We start from the raw sequence: 18,466 nt of genomic DNA on the forward strand, positions 1-18,466 counted from the left end.
GTCAGGAGGAGGAGATCGGCCATCGGCAGACAGGAAATTAGAAGAACAATGGAAGAAGATGGTGACGCAGAGCGAGAGCCCAGAAGGTGTGGAGCGGTCAGGAGAAGGATCGGGTGAAGCGAAGGCGCTGAGATAGAAGGGGTAAAGTCAGGGTCATGAAGATGGACGAGGGCGGGAGGAGGAGGGGAGAAGGTGAACCGGAGGATGAGATGAAGGGAAGCAAGCGGGGAGGAGACGAGGAGAAGGAGCTAAGGAGGGATGGGGACAAAGAGGACCTCGGGTGATGAAGATGATGGCGCGGAGGTGGGAGAGATGTGGGGCAAGAAGACGAGACGGTCCGAGGAGAAGCCGACGGAGGAACGCGACGGAGGGAAAGAGGCCAAGGTTGCGAGGAAAGGAGGTGAGGAAGAAAGCGGAGGTTCCTGACCATCAGGAGGACTTCGGGGAGAGGAGAGGGTGAGGAGGCGGCTCGGTGCAGCCGAGGCGAGGAGATGAAGATAAAGGAGTTAGGAGGACGCCGGGCGGAGGAGATAAAGAGAGAGACGGGAAGGAGAGCTAAGTGAGGGGAAGCCGGCAGGAGAAAGCCAGGAAGCGATAAGGAGGACGAGCGCGGAGAAGATAAGGTGAGACCGCAACCAGGAGGTGAAGGTGGAGTTGAGGAACGGGAAAAGGAAATGAGCCGGAGCTCAGAAGAAGGAGGGAGGAAGCCGAGGAGAGGCGAGGAGGAGAAGAAGGGGAGAAACAGGAGGACGACGGACGGAGAGAAGGAGCTCAGGAACAGGAAGTGATAAGGATGAGGAGGAGATGGACGGAGCGAGGAGAACAAAAGGAGGGGAGAAGAAGGGCAGGAGAAGACCTGCTCCAGGGGCGTCGGGATGGGGAACAGGACATCACCAAGGAAGGAAGGAAGGAAGGAAGGAAGGAAGGAAGGAAGGAAGGAAGGAAGGAAGGAAGGAAGGAAGGAAGGAAGGGGAACCAGGTGGAGCAGAGGAGATGGACAAGAAACACCAAGAGCCGGCAGATTGAGGAAGGAGAGGAGAAACCAGGAACATTCTCCAGGGGATGGAGAAAAGATGATGCAACGGGAACCCGGAAGGGAGGAGGTGACCAGGAGGTGACGAGAACATGAGGAGCTCTCAGGAAGCAAAGGAGGTCCAAACACAAACGGACCAGAACGCTGGAGAGAAGAAGTTGGGGAGATGGATGGAAGGAGGAGGAGCTGAAAGACAGATTGATAAAGGAGCTCAGCGGGAGAAGGTGGGGAGGACAGGTAGAAGCAAGGAGGGGGCGAGAAGAAGAAGAAGAAGAAGAAGAAGAAGAAGAGGAGGAGGAGCTGCTGTGGGCAAAGACAGGAAGTGAGGAGGAGGTGAGGTGGGATGAGGAGGGCGTGGAGAACCAGGGCAGGAGGAAGTTAGGAAAGGAGGAGGTGAAGAGGAAGCGAGGAGGTGATAGGACTTAGGAAACCAGAAGAAGATGAGGAACCAACGTGAAGACGGCGTGGAAAAGAAAGGCGAGAAGGAAGCGGGCGGGCGGGGGGGCAACAAAGAGGTGAAGAGGGCGAGGAGGGGAGGAAGAGGAGAAAACGTGAGGAGGACGAGGCGAGGAGGCGACGAGCGAGCGGGCGGGCGGGCGGGCGGGCGAGCGAGCGAGCGAGCGAGCGGGAGACTAATTGATTTCTCTGAAAAGCGAAGGGAGCAGGTCATGTGCGTGCGGCGGTGGGCGAGCGAGCACGTGTTTGTATTACAGAGGAGAGAGAGAGAGAGAGAGAGAGAGAGGGAGAGAGAGAGAGAGGGAGGGAGGAAAAAAAAAAGAGAGCGCTGAAAGCTTCGTGATGCATGAAGAGTGTGTGTGTGCGGGCGCGTGTGTGTGTGACCTTGTCTGGCTGTGTGTGTCAGAGAGAGAGAGAGACGGCGGCGGCGGGCGGGCGAGCGAGCAGAAAAGGGCAGCCTTGAAACCGTCCTGATTCCCTCCTCCATTATCCTCTCTCTCCGCGCTCAGACACATCCTCGCTCGCCCTCGCGCATTCCTGCGAAGCCTTTTTTTTCCGTCTTTGTGTTTGTTCGCCTCGTGTCAACACCTCGGCCGACCTCCGACCCCTCGCCTTCCTGTTGACGTTGGGCGACCTCCCTCTCTGTGTGAAAGACGAGAGCCGGGGGGGGCGTTTTATTATGTTGATTACAGGTTTCAATATAAACAAACTAATTGGATTTTTCTGGAAGCAGCAGCCGTCGCTTCACCCGGACTTTTTAATTAAATCAGGGGAGGGGAGGAAAAAAAAAAAACAACAACAACAACAACGGAAAAAAAAGCCCCCGTCCAGCTATTAGCAGTCGACATAAAGGATGCGTGTTTTCCGCCGACGTGAAAGAAAGGCCCGGGCCGCCGCCGCCGCCGCCGCCACCGCTGCTGCCGCCGGCGACGAATTTACATACGGAATCGCTGGAAAAGGCGCGGACGGATGAGGCGCCCGCGACGCGCGACTAGCGCGAGCGTGTAATTCGCATTATTTGCCCGATTTGGGAATCTCCGGTGGTGAGATTTAAGGGGAGGCGAGCGTCTGCCAGCCTGTAAAAATTCCTAGCGCTGCTCGAAAGCGCCGGGCCAGAACGCGGCGGCCCGGAGCCGGCGTGTGCCGACAAAGACGTGGGAAGGGCGTAGCTCGGCGGTTAAATGAAGCCGCCTCTCTTTACTTCCTGCCGGCTGATGTTCAGCGGCGGTTCTTCCGCCTGTGTGTCGCTCCCTCATCCTATGTGGGTCAAAGGCTCGTTTCCTCCTCATTCATAATTTCCTCTCATTTCCCGCAGACGTTAAGGTAGAGCCGCCTTCCGGATTGATAAAAAAAGGCACGTTTGTTTTTCCACGTGCGTGCGCGAAACCCGAGACGGCGGGCGGAACCCGAGCCTCCGCCGCTCTCCGCGCGCCCAACGGAGGTCCTTCCAGAAGGAACTTCCAAACCGGAACCTCCAGAATCCGATTTGGCGAGAAGGCGGCGGTTAGCGCTTCCTCGCCTCGCGGCAAAGAGGGCGGCGGTTGGATTCGGCGCCGGAGGCTCCGCGCTCTCGCCGTGTCTGCGCGGGTTCCTCCGGTTCTCCGGGTTCCTCCCGCGGTCCAAACGTGGGAGCTGATGGTCGAACGTTTCTACAGAACAGGAGCCAGAGGGTGAATTAAGGGCTCGCAAACAAGAAGCCCCCGTGTTTACATTCCACCGCCGGTCCACATCAGGAAGGAAACGTCAACGAGATCGGAGCTCTTCTCTGTGGACTTCCTTCTCCCCGTATCTGCAGGGGCTTCTTCCGTTTCTCCCGTGTTCAGCAACAACACGTGTTCAACGGAACCGGAACGGCCAAAATATGAAAAACAAGTGGCTGCAGACGACCGGTGGCCGAACCTGCAGCCCGGACCGGCTGCAGGACCGGCTGCAGGACCGGCTGCAGGACCCGCTGCAGGACCAGCTGCAGGACCGGCTGCAGGACCGGCTGCAGGACCGGCTGCAGGACCGGCTGCAGGACCCGCTGCAGGACCGGCTGCAGGACCCGCTGCAGGACCAGCTGCAGGACCGGCTGCAGGACCGGCTGCAGGACCGGCTGCAGGACCGGCTGCAGGACCCGCTGCAGGACCCGCTGCAGGACCCGCTGCAGGACCGGCTGCAGGACCGGCCACCTCTGAGGAGGCACCGGCCAGGATGAAGGGGAAAGTCCAACTCACATCCACCTTTATTCCCGGACTACTGAGCCCGCCTGAACAGAAGCCACATCGGCTCCTAATAAGTGAATAAATACGAGCCAGCGGCTGGTGACGATTCAAAGAGATCGATGTGTTCATTTGTTTCAGCCACTGCTTTGTCATTCCAGGTCAACGTAGATCCGGTGACGCTCGTCTCATTGTTTGTGTTGACTCTTGGCTCCGACGGCCGCCGTCGGAAGCCTCCTCCGAACAAACCGGCACCAACCGTTGCACTGCACCGTATTGTCCGGACTATTCAGCGCACCTGAATAGAAGCCGCGCCGGCTACGAATACCTGAAGAAATCTATGCGTGCCTATAAAGGCCGTACATGTCTACGAGGCGCAGGCGTCCTCGGTGAAGCGCCAGATATTTACACATTTAATGAAATCCATAGCGGTAACATCCACACCTACGTGCTGGAAATGCTTTTTTCCAAACAGTGGCTGTGAGACGGCCGATGAAAAAGATGAATAATAAATAAGACAATCCATCCATTTCCTCCTCCGGCCGATGTCTACCTCGCTCTTCCTCCTGAAACCGTTGCAGTCGACGTCTTCGCCGTCGGAATCGAACGGCCTCAGAATTTTACGCTAATTTCATCGGCCCGATGTGACGAGGCGAAATGTTTCGGCGGCGTGAAGTTTTTTAGCCCCAAAAAGTCCATAAATGGTGGTTGAAGCCGCAGCGTTCAAAGCGTGTGGAAAAAGGAGCGTCTCGGAGTCTGGAAATGACGATACTTGAACGATACAACGTGAAAACATTCATGACATTCATGAGAGCTAAATGTTCCGAGATGGAAATCGAAAAGGTTGGTTGGTGTAAAAACCTGCTCGGAAAGGGGCGACCTTTCGGAAAAAGGTGAAAACTTAGCATTTAAGAAAAAGAGATTAGAAAGCAATCGTGGAAAAAAAAAAAGGGGAAACGTCGATTCGCGGCAGAGAAGAAGTTGAGGAAGAGCGACGCTTCACGCCGCCAAAAGGATAGACGCCCGCTAAATACCAAAGACCCCAAAGTCCCATCGTGGACGATCGTTGGTCCGAAAGCGACCATTTGAAGTTTTCCGAAGTGCTTGTCGGGGTTCTGGCCACCAGGCGTTCACCAGGCGTTCACCAGGCGTTCACCAGGCGTTCACCAGGCGTTCACCAGGCGTTCACCAGGCGTTCACCAGGCGTTCACCAGGCGTTCACCAGGCAAACTGCTTCCGAGGTTTTCAGTCCATTTTCACTTCAAACGGAGGCGAACATCCACTTCAACGACATCCAGAGACACACGCGGCCGCCGGCTGCTTTCAACGCAAGCACACATACGTGCACGGTGTGCACACACACACGCACGCACATGTGCACCTACGCAAACACACACACACACACACACACACACACACACACACACCCTCCTCGGTGGCGCTGAGTACACAGACGAGCGATTCATCTTCCCTCCACCAACATCAATAAGTGATGGCGGCTCTCTCTCTGTTTAAATATTCATCGGCAGCACGGCTCGTCTCGCTAAACAGCCTCGCCACACACACACACACACACACACACACACACACACACGCAGGCTCCCTGCACACACAAATACACAATGCGCTCTCTCTCTTGCTCCCTTTGCCTCACACACACACACACACACATAGACACACAAACATTGGTGCGCGTGCACACACACACACACACACACATGCACAGACACACACACACACACACACACACACACACACACACACACACACACACACACACATGCTCCCTGCGGCGTATTAGCAATTCAACTCTGTCTTCAGCGCTCGGCAGCTACACCCCCTGCCCCCCACCCACCCACACACACACGCAAACACACACACACACACACACACAAGGACACACATGCACACACACACACACACACACACATAAAAACAGGCACACGCAATGAGGTATTTATGCAGACACACAATCACAATCGCACACGCTGCTGGATACACACTTGCGCAAAGACAAAAAGCGAGCGGCTGGATCTAAGCCTTTCCTAGCCGCTAGCATTGCTTAGCCTAGCTTAGCATTAAGAACGCACATCTGAATTCTGGCATTTTTTTCCCCGTTTTGTTTGGTTTCATTTTTGTCGTTGTTTTTTTTTTTTTGTCGATTTCCCGACTTTATCCTTTAGCCACGGATTAAGATAATCGTGGGAAAACGGCGATAAACGCGGCGGTGAGACGACACAGGAACGTTCGAGCCGTGACCCAAATAAACGGAACGGGCGATTCGCGCTTCCGCCTCATCGTAAGAAAGTCCCGGGCTGGATGAGGAGGGCGGCCTTTCTGTGCGGAGGTGGCGTGTTCTCCCCGCGTCTGCTTGGGTTTCCTCCGGGTTCTCCGGTTTCCTCCCGCCGTCCAAAGTAATTCAGTAGGTTCACTGGAGACCCCGAATGGGCCCGACGTGTGAATAGCGGCTTTCACGTAGAACAGTTGGAAGAACTCCGCGGCTCAGATTCGGTCGGAGGAACCCCTCCCGCGGGGGAACCTTCGGCTTCGCGGCGCCGTGGATCTGAGAAAGGCTCCCGCGTGGACGTCACAAGCGCCTGGAAGAAGAGGAAGGCGGCACCGGGAGCCAACGTCGCGTCAACGTCCGCCTTCTGCATGGCGGGAAGTAAAGCGACGGCCTGTCAAAAGGGTCGCGGAGTTTTTATTTTCTCCTTCTTTATCCTGCCAGAAAAGTTTGTGGCGTCGCCTGGACCTCTTTGCGGCTCCGGTCCTCTCCGGGTCTGCCCTTTGCTGCAAAGACAACAGCTGAGCAGATGGCTTTTCTGGTCAACACGCAAGAAGTAGCTGGCGAGGAGCGCAACCTCCGAGTTCCACCAAACACCAAGAACCTGCATCAAGTGGTTCCAAGAAACCGGAAAAAGACCCTGCGTTGGAGCCGGAGGGTAAACGGGGCGCCGGTTCCAGGGTCCTGCAAGAAGGAACGGCCTCGTTTCTGAGAAGGTTCAGGTACCTGCAGAAGGTTCCTGCAGAGCACAGGCGGCGAGTGGTGGACGGTGGATGTTCTCCCTGCGGTCCAGGGTGAGCAGCTGGGATGAGCCCCCGAGGGCGAGATACAAGCGGTGCGGAAACTGTCCGATGGATGGATGAATGAATCGTGTGTATTCGTGGAAAAGAAATGAATTCAAAACAATCCAAAAATGACGCCGAAATCCTTGAAAAAAAAAAAAAATCCCAAACCGCAAGTGTTTTTCTTTTTTCCGAACCGACGGGAAAACAATATTTCTCCCAAATGGGAAGATATTTATGAGGTTGAGAACGTCCGCGCTCGGTTTGATTTCTGGTGTTGAAATGTTTGCGAGGTAAATAATCCAGACGGTAGATAATCAGCGACGCTCCTGATCTGCTGCTGCTTCCGGGCCTTTCTTTCACCCGCCCGAGCAAAAGTGCATAATGTGTGAGTGAGTCATCTGTCTGTGGATGAACACACATCAGGATGAAAGGAGGTGGGCGACGGCGAGGACGGCGAGGACGGCGAGGACGGCGAGGACGTGAGAGGACGCGCAAGGCTGACAGACAAAGGAGAGAGAGCAAACATCATGAATGAAGGAACACCTTCAGATCCGCCCCGCCGTCCCGCTTCCTCTCTCCACGGCCGGGAGGCGCCCGGATCTTCCGCCCGACGGACGTCCACCCACCTGCGGGTCGTCCTCGGGTTCCTCCGAGGGGACCTCCGGGATCCTGGTGGGTCCTTCACTTTCTTTCAGGTTCCTTCCGAGGGTCTTTGGATTGTCCGTGGGCACCGCGGGGTCTGTCATAAGTTCTCTCAGGGCTCTTCAGGATTCTCCACGGGCCCTTCAGGCTCTCTCAAGGGTCCCCCTGGGTCTTCCCGGGGTCTCTCGGGGTCCCCCGGAGGAACCATCAGGCGTCCTTCAAGATCCTCCGGGGGGAGGTTTTGTGCCCCTCAGTTCCTTTCAGGTTCCTTGTGAAAGAACTTTGGGCTGTCAATGGACCCGTGAAGGTCCCCCATCCCCTCTCGGCCGAGAGGCTGTGGCCGAGGCGGGTCTGGTTCTGTTCACGAGCGCGTCGCCGGGCGTTCAGAGGCGCCACGTGGTCCTGAGACCTTTGGACGGTAGCAAGGATTCTCCACGGACCCTTTAGGGTTTCCCTGGGCCGTCCTGGAGGATCTCTCAGGCCACCTCAAATATTCATGGACTTTTTCTGGGGTCTCACTCAGGGATTCAAAGTGCTTTACACTGGATTACATTCACACACACACACACACACACACACACACACACACACACACACACTAAAGCCAGACTATTGTGAACATCAGTATCTTACCAAAGGATACTTCAGCAGGGGGAGGAGCCTGCAGTTGAAACGCCAACCTTCTGGTTGGAGGGACATCTGTTCTACTTCACATGGGACACTGGACATCTCTATTCCAAATGTTGAATAGGAACAGGAATAAAAATAAGTATATAAATAGAAATAGGAATAGGAATAGGAATAGGAATAGGAATGGAAATAGGAATAGGAATAGGAATGGCAATGGGAATAGGAATAGTAATAGGAGTGGGAATAAGAATGGGAATAAATACAGGAACAGGAACAGGAACAGGAATAGGAATGACGCTGGGTAAGACTTCAAGAGCAGAATGCTGTATTTGGCAGCCATTGTCCGTTGGTGTTTCCCCTCCATCTAACCCTCCTCTTCTCACACCAACGACCTTCACGTCTTCTTTCACTCCATCCAGAGGTCCTTCTTGTCTCTCCTCCACCGTCAGCATCCTTCTACCCGGATCTTCACCATGGCTTCTATCCATTTCCGTATCTTTTCGGTCCTGAAACATCTGTGACGGACTCCTTCCCGGTCTTCTCCATCCTGGTCCTTCCCAAGGAGAGCGTCTTCTTCATCTCTGCTTCCCGTCTTCCTCTCGGCTCCACTGACTCTAACCTTCTCCCGCCGCTTGTCCTTTCATTCTGACCGATTCTCTTTTATCGCCCATTACCTCCGTCGCCTTCCTCCAGCCGCTGCCGCTCGTTTCTTTCCTCTTTTCCTCGCTCTGCACGGCCGACCGCGGCCTCTTCAAATCCTCCGCCTAAAAGCAAATAACAGCAAAGCGCAAACAAAAGAAAAAAACACGATCATATTTACGCGCACGAATATCGGCTCCAGTCCGACGTGAGCGAAGGCTATTCGTTTACAACGACGACGAAGGAATCGCATAGAATTCTCTTTAAAAAGATAGTTTTGGAGGCGTCCGTGGAGTCGAGCGCCGGACGGCTGGTGTTTTAGGGTGACGTCAACGCGTTTCTCCCGATTCACACCAAACTTCAGAGGAGCTCGTGTTCGAACCACAAATCTGAACATGTTTCCTCTTTCTTCTCCTGATGGAGCTTCAATCAGCGGGATTTAATTTCCCGTCAGGCGGAGATGAAATGCTGCGCCGCCTTTAATTAGAGGCTGTTTGACATTCACACATCAGGCGGGAGCAAAATGCTAATGAGCCTCCGTTTCCACACAAACACCGAGAGCTTTCCAGGAAGACTGGAGGGTTCAAGCGCCTTCCGACCAGCGACACACACACACACACACACACACACACACGAACCTCAGGTGGTCGATCACGAATGAGCCTCATCACATGACCAAACAGCGTGGGATCAGAAGGGATCTTGAAAGAGCCGGCGACTCTTTTCACTAAACCTTTCTGTGCCAAAAGGCTTTCCATAGAATTATGAATGACATTTATATTTCTATTTACATATTTACATATATACATATGCATATGCAGTTACATTCTTTTTTTTTTCGTGCAAAAATTTGTTATTTTTATTGTTTTTGTCTGACTTTTTTTTATTATTGCAAGTGCTGCAAGTGCTATTTGCAGTGCTTATGTCCTCTATTGTAAATCGCTTTGGATGAAAGTGTCTGCCAAATGAAATGTAATGTAATGTAATATTATTATAATATATTATACTATATTATTATGATATTTTTCAAAATTGTGCAACATTTTCGTTTTGGAAGAAGAAGAGTTTTAGACACAATGCATTGATTTTTATCGGACGCTTGGGTCGTAGCATGTTGGTGGCATCGGGACACCACATGTTCTGGAGGTGAAGTGAGGCTGAGGAGGTTTGACCACAAACACACCACCCAGAGTGGATGTTTGGGTAGAAGGATGCTGAGGTTGGAGCCGCCAGGAAGGAGATTTATGAGGGCAGAAGAAGAAGACAGTTGGTGTGAGAGAAGAGGGGGAGATGGAGGCAGATGATTCGCCATGATGAAGGAGAAGAGGAAGAAGAAGAAGAAGAAGAAGAAGAAGAAGAAGAAGAAGAAGAAGAAGAAGAAGCTTCAACAGTTGTTGGTAACCATTTTTGTGGTCATGTGATATCGGGGGGACGGTTCGCCCTTTGCTTCACACCAGGAAGGTCAGATTGGTGTGTGAAGAATGTGTGTCCTCCCGTGTCTACACCGGTTTCCTCCTGCAGCCCAAGAACGTCCAGCAGGTTAAGTGTTGATATTGTCCAGACCTGGACGATTGAATGAAGGTGTGAAAGACGCTAATGAGAGTGAATGGCTGTGAGAAGGAGAGAGCGAAGTGTCGCACGGATCTCTATCACTTGCTGACGAAGGAGTGAATGATGACACGGTTTGTTTCTATATGACTTTTGAAAAAGGGAGTGGATAGTTGTTGCATCCATACGTGTTCCTGCGACCAGGTATAGATACGACAACCGGCAGCCGGTGCAACGGGAACGGCGGCCCCTGGACGGCTGAGAGCCTCCAGGCCCTGCGATCCCACGGCAGGAGAAGAACGAATGACTTTCAATTTTCAATAATGAAAGATGAGAAAACATTCACCGTTTGTAGAAGGTTGACGACTAAAGGAAAGCCAGTTCTTCAGATTGGATTCTGCCCCTCCAGCAGCGCAGCTTTGTATAAACCCAACTCCCAAAGTTTGATGATTGTGCGTCCTGCAGCCCGCCGTCCTGCTTCAACACCATTAGGGGTCTGGCATTATGCGGAATCGACTAGCGACGCTTGCTAACTGCTCTATAGCCGCACGGAGCGGCACAAATCTTTATATTGACTCCTCGCCTCGGAGGAACTCCTGCCCGGATTCGTTTTATTTTTAACCGTAACATCCTGGTTTTAGCCGGAAGGAGGGCGGCTCGTCCCGAAATGGTTTTGCGATTGACCTCATCTGGGACGCTGCAGACCCGCAGCGGAAAACTACTTCCTCCTAAAAGGCAGAATCACCACAAACTGTCGGTATCGAGAGTCGCGCCCCTGACGGACGGAAGCGTTGACAATATTGTCATGTTTCTAGGGTTTTTCGGCATTTCGCCCGTCGTCGGCTAACGCCGACACGGCGCCTCAGATGTCGAGACGGTCGAGTTTTATCCGGCGCCGGCTCGGGGGCCGAGGACACGCGTGTTTTTCGTTTTTGTGAAATGATCAATCGCGTGACTCTTCAATGTTCAGCCTCGTAGCTGGAAGTTGGGCGGCAGGTTTCACCCATTCAGTCCTTTTTCTCAGTCTGCGTTTAGGAGCCGCGAGGCGCTTCCAGGGCTCCGCGGTTTAGTTTGGATTTGGAATTTTTATCATGACGGCGAGCCGCGTCCTCCGTGAGACTTTTTTCGCTTGATATTCGACGGGCGTGTGCGTGCTTTCCTTCTGGGCTTGCAGCTCCCGTGTCCTTGCGGCCGATAAATATATCCGTCATGTGACCCTCAGCCTGAACCACAAATGCTGATTAACCCCCGGCGAGACGGGGAATCGCCGTAGCCCTGGAAACCCTTCGGCCGTGGAAGCGTAGGAGGAAAACTACAAAGAGGTGTGGTTGAAAGCCGGCCGCACTTCCCGAGAAGGCGTGCTGAGCAGCTGCACATTTGCATGAAAGGAGAATGACGGCAAACAGCTTGTCCTGGGCAGGACGTGCACACCGGCACCGAGGCACGAGGGAGGAAATGCGTTTGAGCGGCGCGACCTCATTAAGGACGCCAAGAAATGATGGAAATTAGCCGCGGCATCAACTTTGAATATTCGAGACGTTCCTCTTCTTCCTTTTGTCTTCCGATCGGCCGAATTCCGAAATCCCTTTTCTATCTCGGGGACGATACTTTGTGAGACGGTCGACAAAATGACTCACAAGTGTCGGATGAGGCGTTCGCTCGCGTTTCACACGTTCCCGGGGTCGTGGCATCCGTTCGTTCATCCCGTCCCGGCCGTCGTTGGGCGAGCGGCGGGTCACACCTCCGGGGAGGAAGCCTGCACAGATACAAACCCCGCCCAGCCTTCGCCGCGGGACTCAAACCGTGGTCCTTCTTGTTGTGATGTAGAATCGCTAATCACTGCGCGGCCGGCTCGTCTTTCCCGAATACTGAAGCCGTCGTTGTTTTGTCCGCAAACAATCGGCTCGTCTGTGCCTTCGTGCCTCCCGTCCTCCGTCCCGCTGACACTTTCTATCCCCGCTCTCTTTTTCCACCCCAGGCGGTCGAGAGCGAAGGCGGCCCGCAGGCGGCCGGGAAGCTCCAAGGCCTCTTCCTTTGTCTGGCCCTCTGACCAAGGTTCGTACAGGGCGGGTTCTCCCCGGCGCTCGCACCCGGCGGGAGGTCGGGTGGATGTAAATCATTTACGAGCCCGGTCCGGACCGTCTTAAAGGTAAAGCGTCAGGATTTGTCGCTATTTAAATAACATTTGAATTGAGCGACGTGACTAATTCACGAGTGTCTACATAATAACCCGAACACACACTCTGTGCTGTCATACGTGAGATATCCAGCGTTGATGCTAAAAGCCTGCACATTCTCCACTAGAAACCAGGAATTTGGTCATTTTCTTGCAGCGGGACAGGTTCCACGCAAAGACAGAACGACGACGACGACGACGCAGCGACAGCGCGGTGACAATGGCGGAGTGAAACGGTCGTTTCGAGGCGTTTAACGTGACATCGAGCGACGCGGCGTACGATCCGGGGATTTCTTCCCTCCTGCTGGAGTCGCCGGTGTTGGTTTATCTGTACACGCCGTTTGGCCTTTGCCGTATTTGCCAGGAAGGCATCGCCATCTTTTGAGACTCGACGCTTTGTGTGCGCAGCCCCTTCCAAGAATCACGAGCCATTTTTGGCGCGTCTCAATTCGCCGCGCTAGATGTGCTACATAGATTTCCATTCTTTGCCGTGGCCTCGGACGGACGATTTTCAAAGCTATCCGTTCCTGTGCAAACCTCCCCCGCCAGCGGAAAAGCGGGGATTACAACACTTCTGCTTTACCGCGTGAACCGTGCCCGCTTCACAACGGCGGCCGATCTCTCACGACAGTTCTCGTGACGCCGCGCAAGAAAAAAAGGTTCTGCCTTCCTGTGTGGAGAAGACGCCGCGAGAGCAAGAGGACGTCATTTTGTCCTCGCAAAATTTCTGGCTTCTCGCGGAGCGAGGACGGGCCTTCAGTCCCGGCGGGAACCTTTAGTCCCAGCCGAGACCGAGACGGCCACGCGAACGGCGAAAGCCTCCCGACGGCCGGCGCCGGACCTTCGGAGGACCGCCGCCGTCTAGACGCTGATATTTGAAATGTTTAGATGCTTGGCAAGTACGAATGCTAACACATGGAATGACAAGTTTAATACCCACAGGAAAACATAATCCGTGATAAGATATTATAATAGCAGGTTCGAGACTGTATATTACATAGTATAATGGAGGAATATGACCGTAAACAGTTTTAATGCAAATGAGTATAAAATGGCTACAAATAATATGGTAAGCCGGCTCAGTGAAGAAGCCCATAGTTAGTAAAACAGGTGTACTTCAATTCAGTTATGAACATATTGGTCTTTCTCTTATGATTATTATTATTATCATTTATTGAACAATAAATAGTTTGGTGACGAAAGCCAACGGGATGCTGAATACAAAATTACACGGAAAGGTAACAAACAATCGTTCAGAACCAGAACAAATCCACCACTGAACAGCATCCTATTTACACCAGACTGCTTTTGCAAAGAACAGGGAAAGAAAAAAAAAAACAAAAAAAAACCCCAAAACAAACAAACAAAAAAAAAAAAAAAAACCCTTGTGATTATTGTATCCATAAATAAAAAAAGATGGATATTTACAGAAAATATTTCAACACCTGTGGTACTGTTACAATCTCTCCACGAAGCATCTACTGTCCTGGTCCCCGTCCGGTGCGACGCTGGATAGCATACAATATCTACATGTAGGTTTCAGTTTCTTTTCCTTTTGTGTAAAATTGCTAATTTCTCTACTGAACGCTATATGGTTGCTTTCAGTCTGTCAGCGCTTCTCATCTCCCGGGCCGGCCTCTCTGCGGGGTGGTTTTGAGCCGGATGCCCCTCCCGACGATCTTCACCTCCTCTTTCATGATATCTGTCCGGATGGCGCCGTCCACCACTTTCAGGCCCAAGTCCCTGATGTGGACTCTGACGTTCCCCAGGTTTCTCTGCCAGGCGGCGTCCATCTTGATCGTCTTGGCTCCTTGGCCTTGGGGATCGGAGGACTGTCTTTTGGGCGCGGCGCTGCCATCCCCCGCCGTCTTTAGGCACATGTTAGCATCCGCAGCGGCGTCTGACTTGGCGGCGCCCATCCCGGGATTCTTACACCGGAGTCTCTGCGCCTCGCAGTCTACCGTGGCGCCGGCTTTCGTCGACTCGCCCGCCTCGGCGCCGTTTTTATCCTCCGGGCCGTGCCGCTTCGAGGCTTTAGCCTCGGCGGCGTCGGATTGCGCGGCGCTCGCCGTCCTGTTGCGTAGACGCTGCAGTTCGGTCGTGGCGACGTCCGCTTTGGCGTCGGCGTTAGCGCCGGCCGCGTTCCTGCTCCGTAGCCGCTGCGGTTCCCAGGTGCTGGCGGCGTCCTCCGCGGCGGCCTTGACGGGGGAGCTCCCCCTGGATTTGCGCCCCGGTCGGGGCTCCCAGGTGCCGGAGTCCGTCTTTGAGCCCGGCCGAGGAGAGCACGCCTTCCCCGCGTCCTTATTTGGTTGGTTTTGTGGTCCCGACGCCATCGACTCGGCGGCGGAGTCTGACTCGGCAGCATTAGCGGTTCCCACATGCTTATTTTGTTGTCGTTGTGGTTCAGACATTCCGGAGTCGATCTTAGATTCCGGCTTGCCGGAGATACAGTTTCCCGTATTCTGTCTTTGCGGTTCCCATGTGCTAGCGTTCATCTTAGAATCTGACTTGGCGGCGGTCCGCGCGGTAGGGTCCATTTTAGAGTCCAGCTTGGCGAAGTTAGCGTTCCCCGCACACCGCGGTTCCCGAGCGCTCGAGTCCACCTTGAGGTCCGGCTTAGCGGAATTAGCGGTTCCGTCATTCCTATTTTGTCGTTGCGGTTCCCACATGTTCGGATTCATCGTCCCGTTCGGCTTTGCCAAAGCGGAAACCGCAGCATTTTTACTCAGTTGTCTCTGAAGTTCCCAAGGGCTGGTTTCCATCTTCAATTCTTGCTTTGCAGAGTTAGTGTTCCCCGTGTTCTTCCTTTGTTGTCCTTGCGGGTCCCACTTGTAAGAATCCACTTTAGTTTCTGACTTGTTGGCGTTGGAGTTCTTGCACTGTCGCTGCAGTTCCCACATGCTACAGTCCATTTGAGCAGAATTTGCGTTCCCCGCTTTCTTGTTTTGTCGTTGCAGCACCCACACGTTGGATTCGCCCTGGCATTCTGACTTTGCGTTATTCCACATGCCCGCATCCATTTTGGGGTCTGACTTGGTGGAATTTGCCATGCCGACATTCTTACTTTGTTTCTGCGGTTCCCACATGCCTACATCTGTGATAGTCAAATTAGCATTCCCGCAATATTTACTTTGAATTTCCCACATATTGACGGTCCCGTTTGGCTTCGCCAGACTAGCAGTTTTACTTCCTTGCTGTTGTGAATCCCACTTGCCGGCGTCCGCTTTGGTTTCCTTCCCGACCACGGGAGCGACGTGTTCCGGAAGCTTGACTCCGCGGTCGCCCGCCGGACCTCTCTGCGCCCCCTGGGGCAGCGAAGGCGTCGCCACCACGCGCGGCGGCGGCGGCGTCGGTGACGGCGGCGGGGTCGGAGGCGGCGACGTCTCCAGCGAGTCCCAGCGACTGTCCACGAACTCCAGGGAGGAGCCCAGCATGCCGGCCAGCTCCGGCGTGGCCTCCACCAGCTCCAGGGGGTCCTTGGCGTCCGGTCTGAAAGCGGCGAGCTCCTGCTCGTCGGGGCCCGTCAGCAGCTGCGACAGCGAGGCCTGCCGGTAGAACTCGTCCTCCGGGATCGATTGAACATTGATCTGAGGGAAGAGCCGTCGGAAGGAGCGCGACGTCATCCGAAGGCGGCCCAAGACGTCGCAGAGGAGGAGCCAGTTGCGGGGACTGGAAGGGAGACACAGCGGGAGCGCGGTCAGAAAAACAATTTTCAGACGTTCGGCATCGACGCGATGGCAAACGCTCGGCGTCGGGACACGCAGCCGCAGCTTTTTGACGTTCGGCGACCGCTCGGGTATTCCAAGAACTAAAGATTATATTGGAAAAGCGCTACAGGAAATTGGAGCCGGAAGGCGCGGGAAGCGACCCCGCCGCTTCGGCGTCGAACATCCGACGGACCGATCGGCGGAGCCTTTCGCCGCTTCCGAACATCGTCAACCGCGTGAGAATGTGAAATCGGCTTGGTAAATGGCAACAAGAGAGACAGTTTCTGTTTAATAAATTCTGCCGTTGCCGCCTTTCACATCAGCGGAGCCGCTATTGATTCACGGCATCTGTCGGAGTCGATGTCAAGGGCGAAGGAAGCCGAACACGCGGCGGACAAGGCCACATGTTGCTTTGAAGCTGCCGCCGCTGGAATCTTAAACAAGCCGGCCAAGTGTGTCAGCGCCCGGCGGCCTTGTATCCAGGAAGAGCCATTAATACTGAATCAGGAGAGAGACGAAGAGGAGAGGAGGAGAAAAGCGACAGGGGAGGAAGACGAAGTGGAAGCCAATTAGCCGCGTCGCCACGGCAATGCAATCCTCGTTAACGACCTCTCCGTCTGTCCTGCCTTTATCTCTCTCTCTCTCTCTTTCTCCAGCCTCTCCTTCGCAAAGGATATTTTTCCCTCCTCTCACTCCCTCCATTCTACTCTCGGCTACTTTAATTGGCGAGAGCGATTGAGCAAAAGGAAGAAATGTGTTGCGGCAACACGGCGGTAGAAGGTGTGAATGTGGAAAAGACAATAATAAGTGGGTGTTGACGCGGTTCTTCTTGAACTTTCGTCACGATCGCTCCGGAAAATCATTTTAACCCATGTAAATTGATTGCGAAATAAAAGCGCCCGCGCTCGCTTCGTTTATTTTTCCAAGACCCGCAACGGTTGAGGATCGTGCCGCGTTCGCAGGAGGCTTGGAAGTCATTCCGCGAAAAAATGGATTTTTGCAGAAATGTTCAGAGACGTACTTTCTGTCAATGCGTGCGAAAACCTCCATTTGCATTTTTATCCCCACCGGCTGATAGATGCTTTTGACCGATGCCTCCAACGCCAGGCGTGCGTTCGCCGCGACCGCCGGCTTATCGACAAAACCTGGCAAAAACACGTCCGGCCAATGAGCGGGAAGTGCTCAGGTGGTGAGTGGACAAAAAAAAACTGCAAACAGTCAACTATTGCGGAGTAAAAAGCTAATCAATAGAAGCAAAAAGCTATTGAAAAGTGGGCAAATCCGCTCTCCGTCACTACTGAGATGATCCCCAACAGCTTCCTCCACTTCCCCCGATGAAAGAGGTTTGCATTGAGAATTTGCATGACAGCGATTCATTCTTTTTCTTTTTTGGAGGACATTAATCCAAAATTAATGTTTTATAGGTTGCATTTATCATAAAATTTTTTAAAAAGTTGTAGCGCTTCTAAAGTTTAGGGTTAGTCTTAGCACTGTTTATTGCCGTATTTTGTTTGGTAATATATTTGACAAACACAGCTGTGAAAATATCCAGCATGTCCTGCTCCGGTCGCATAGGAACTCAAGAGACGGAGATGCTGGATGATTGGAGCTCCGAAGCCAAGCGCACGCCGGATACTTGTTGGAGATCTCAGACGGTACGCTAAAAAAAAACAAAAAAATCGGTGCGGTCAGCGGTCGGCTTTTGGCTTGCGACTTGCATCAATGAGCCGAACCAGCGAGAGACGGAGCTACCAAGAAGTCCGGGCTCTTCTGGCCGCAGAGGGCCGCAAGGGCTCGTAGCACGACGGAAACATATTCACCCAAATAAGCGCCGAGTTAGCCCGGCCACGGAGGTTTTCACAGTTTCGCAGTTCTCACCGCGACACAGTGCGGGGAGAAAATAAAAACTCTCAGACCCGTTTGAAAGTCCATGACTGTCATTTCCGCGCTATGAAGCATGCATGCCGGGGCAACTTTGCTCTCTGTGCGGTGTTCTCCTTCTTACCGGCGGTTTGTTTTTGAGCGCGGCGCTTACGGTACACATCACAGATGCTTGCATCGCACCGGCCGCTACCGCTGACCCTCACCGCCTGTCTGAAAGCAAAGCTAAGAGGCTCCCGGGGGAAGGCGGCTACGAGAATGAAATTGGAGCTGGACGGTTCTGGGAACAGGGTTCTTAGAACCGTTCTGCCCGACGCCGGCAAAGCGAGCGTATCGTCGGTAATATTCACTCGTTCGTCCGTCCGTCCGTCCGTTCGTGGTCTACGCTGCTTGTCACGCGGAGTCGGAGGCCCGGCACTCGCCTGGGCCTCGGGAGGCACCAGCGACCATCCAGGTCACCGGAGAGCCCGCAGGAAACCCACGC

The 18,466-nt window shown here is 53.7% G+C and overlaps 1 protein-coding gene across 1 annotated transcript in view; it reads right to left on the bottom strand.

Annotated features, from left to right (window-relative positions):
• Positions 1–13,313: 13,313 nt before the first annotated feature.
• Positions 13,314–18,466, bottom strand: part of LOC147233666 (BCL-6 corepressor-like) — a 31,266-nt gene continuing 26,113 nt past the window's right edge. The window contains exon 13 of the mRNA XM_086148683.1: positions 13,314–16,063. Coding sequence (XP_086004809.1) covers positions 14,014–16,063 — 2,050 coding nt within the window. The 3' untranslated portion in view covers positions 13,314–14,013. The remainder of the gene's footprint in view (positions 16,064–18,466) is intronic.

Source organism: Fistularia commersonii, chromosome 6 (assembly GCF_037954325.1).
Source record: "Fistularia commersonii isolate RoL2024-O1a breed Wild chromosome 6, RoL_Fcom_v1.0, whole genome shotgun sequence".
In the NCBI taxonomy this organism is placed as follows: Eukaryota; Metazoa; Chordata; class Actinopteri; order Syngnathiformes; family Fistulariidae; genus Fistularia; species Fistularia commersonii.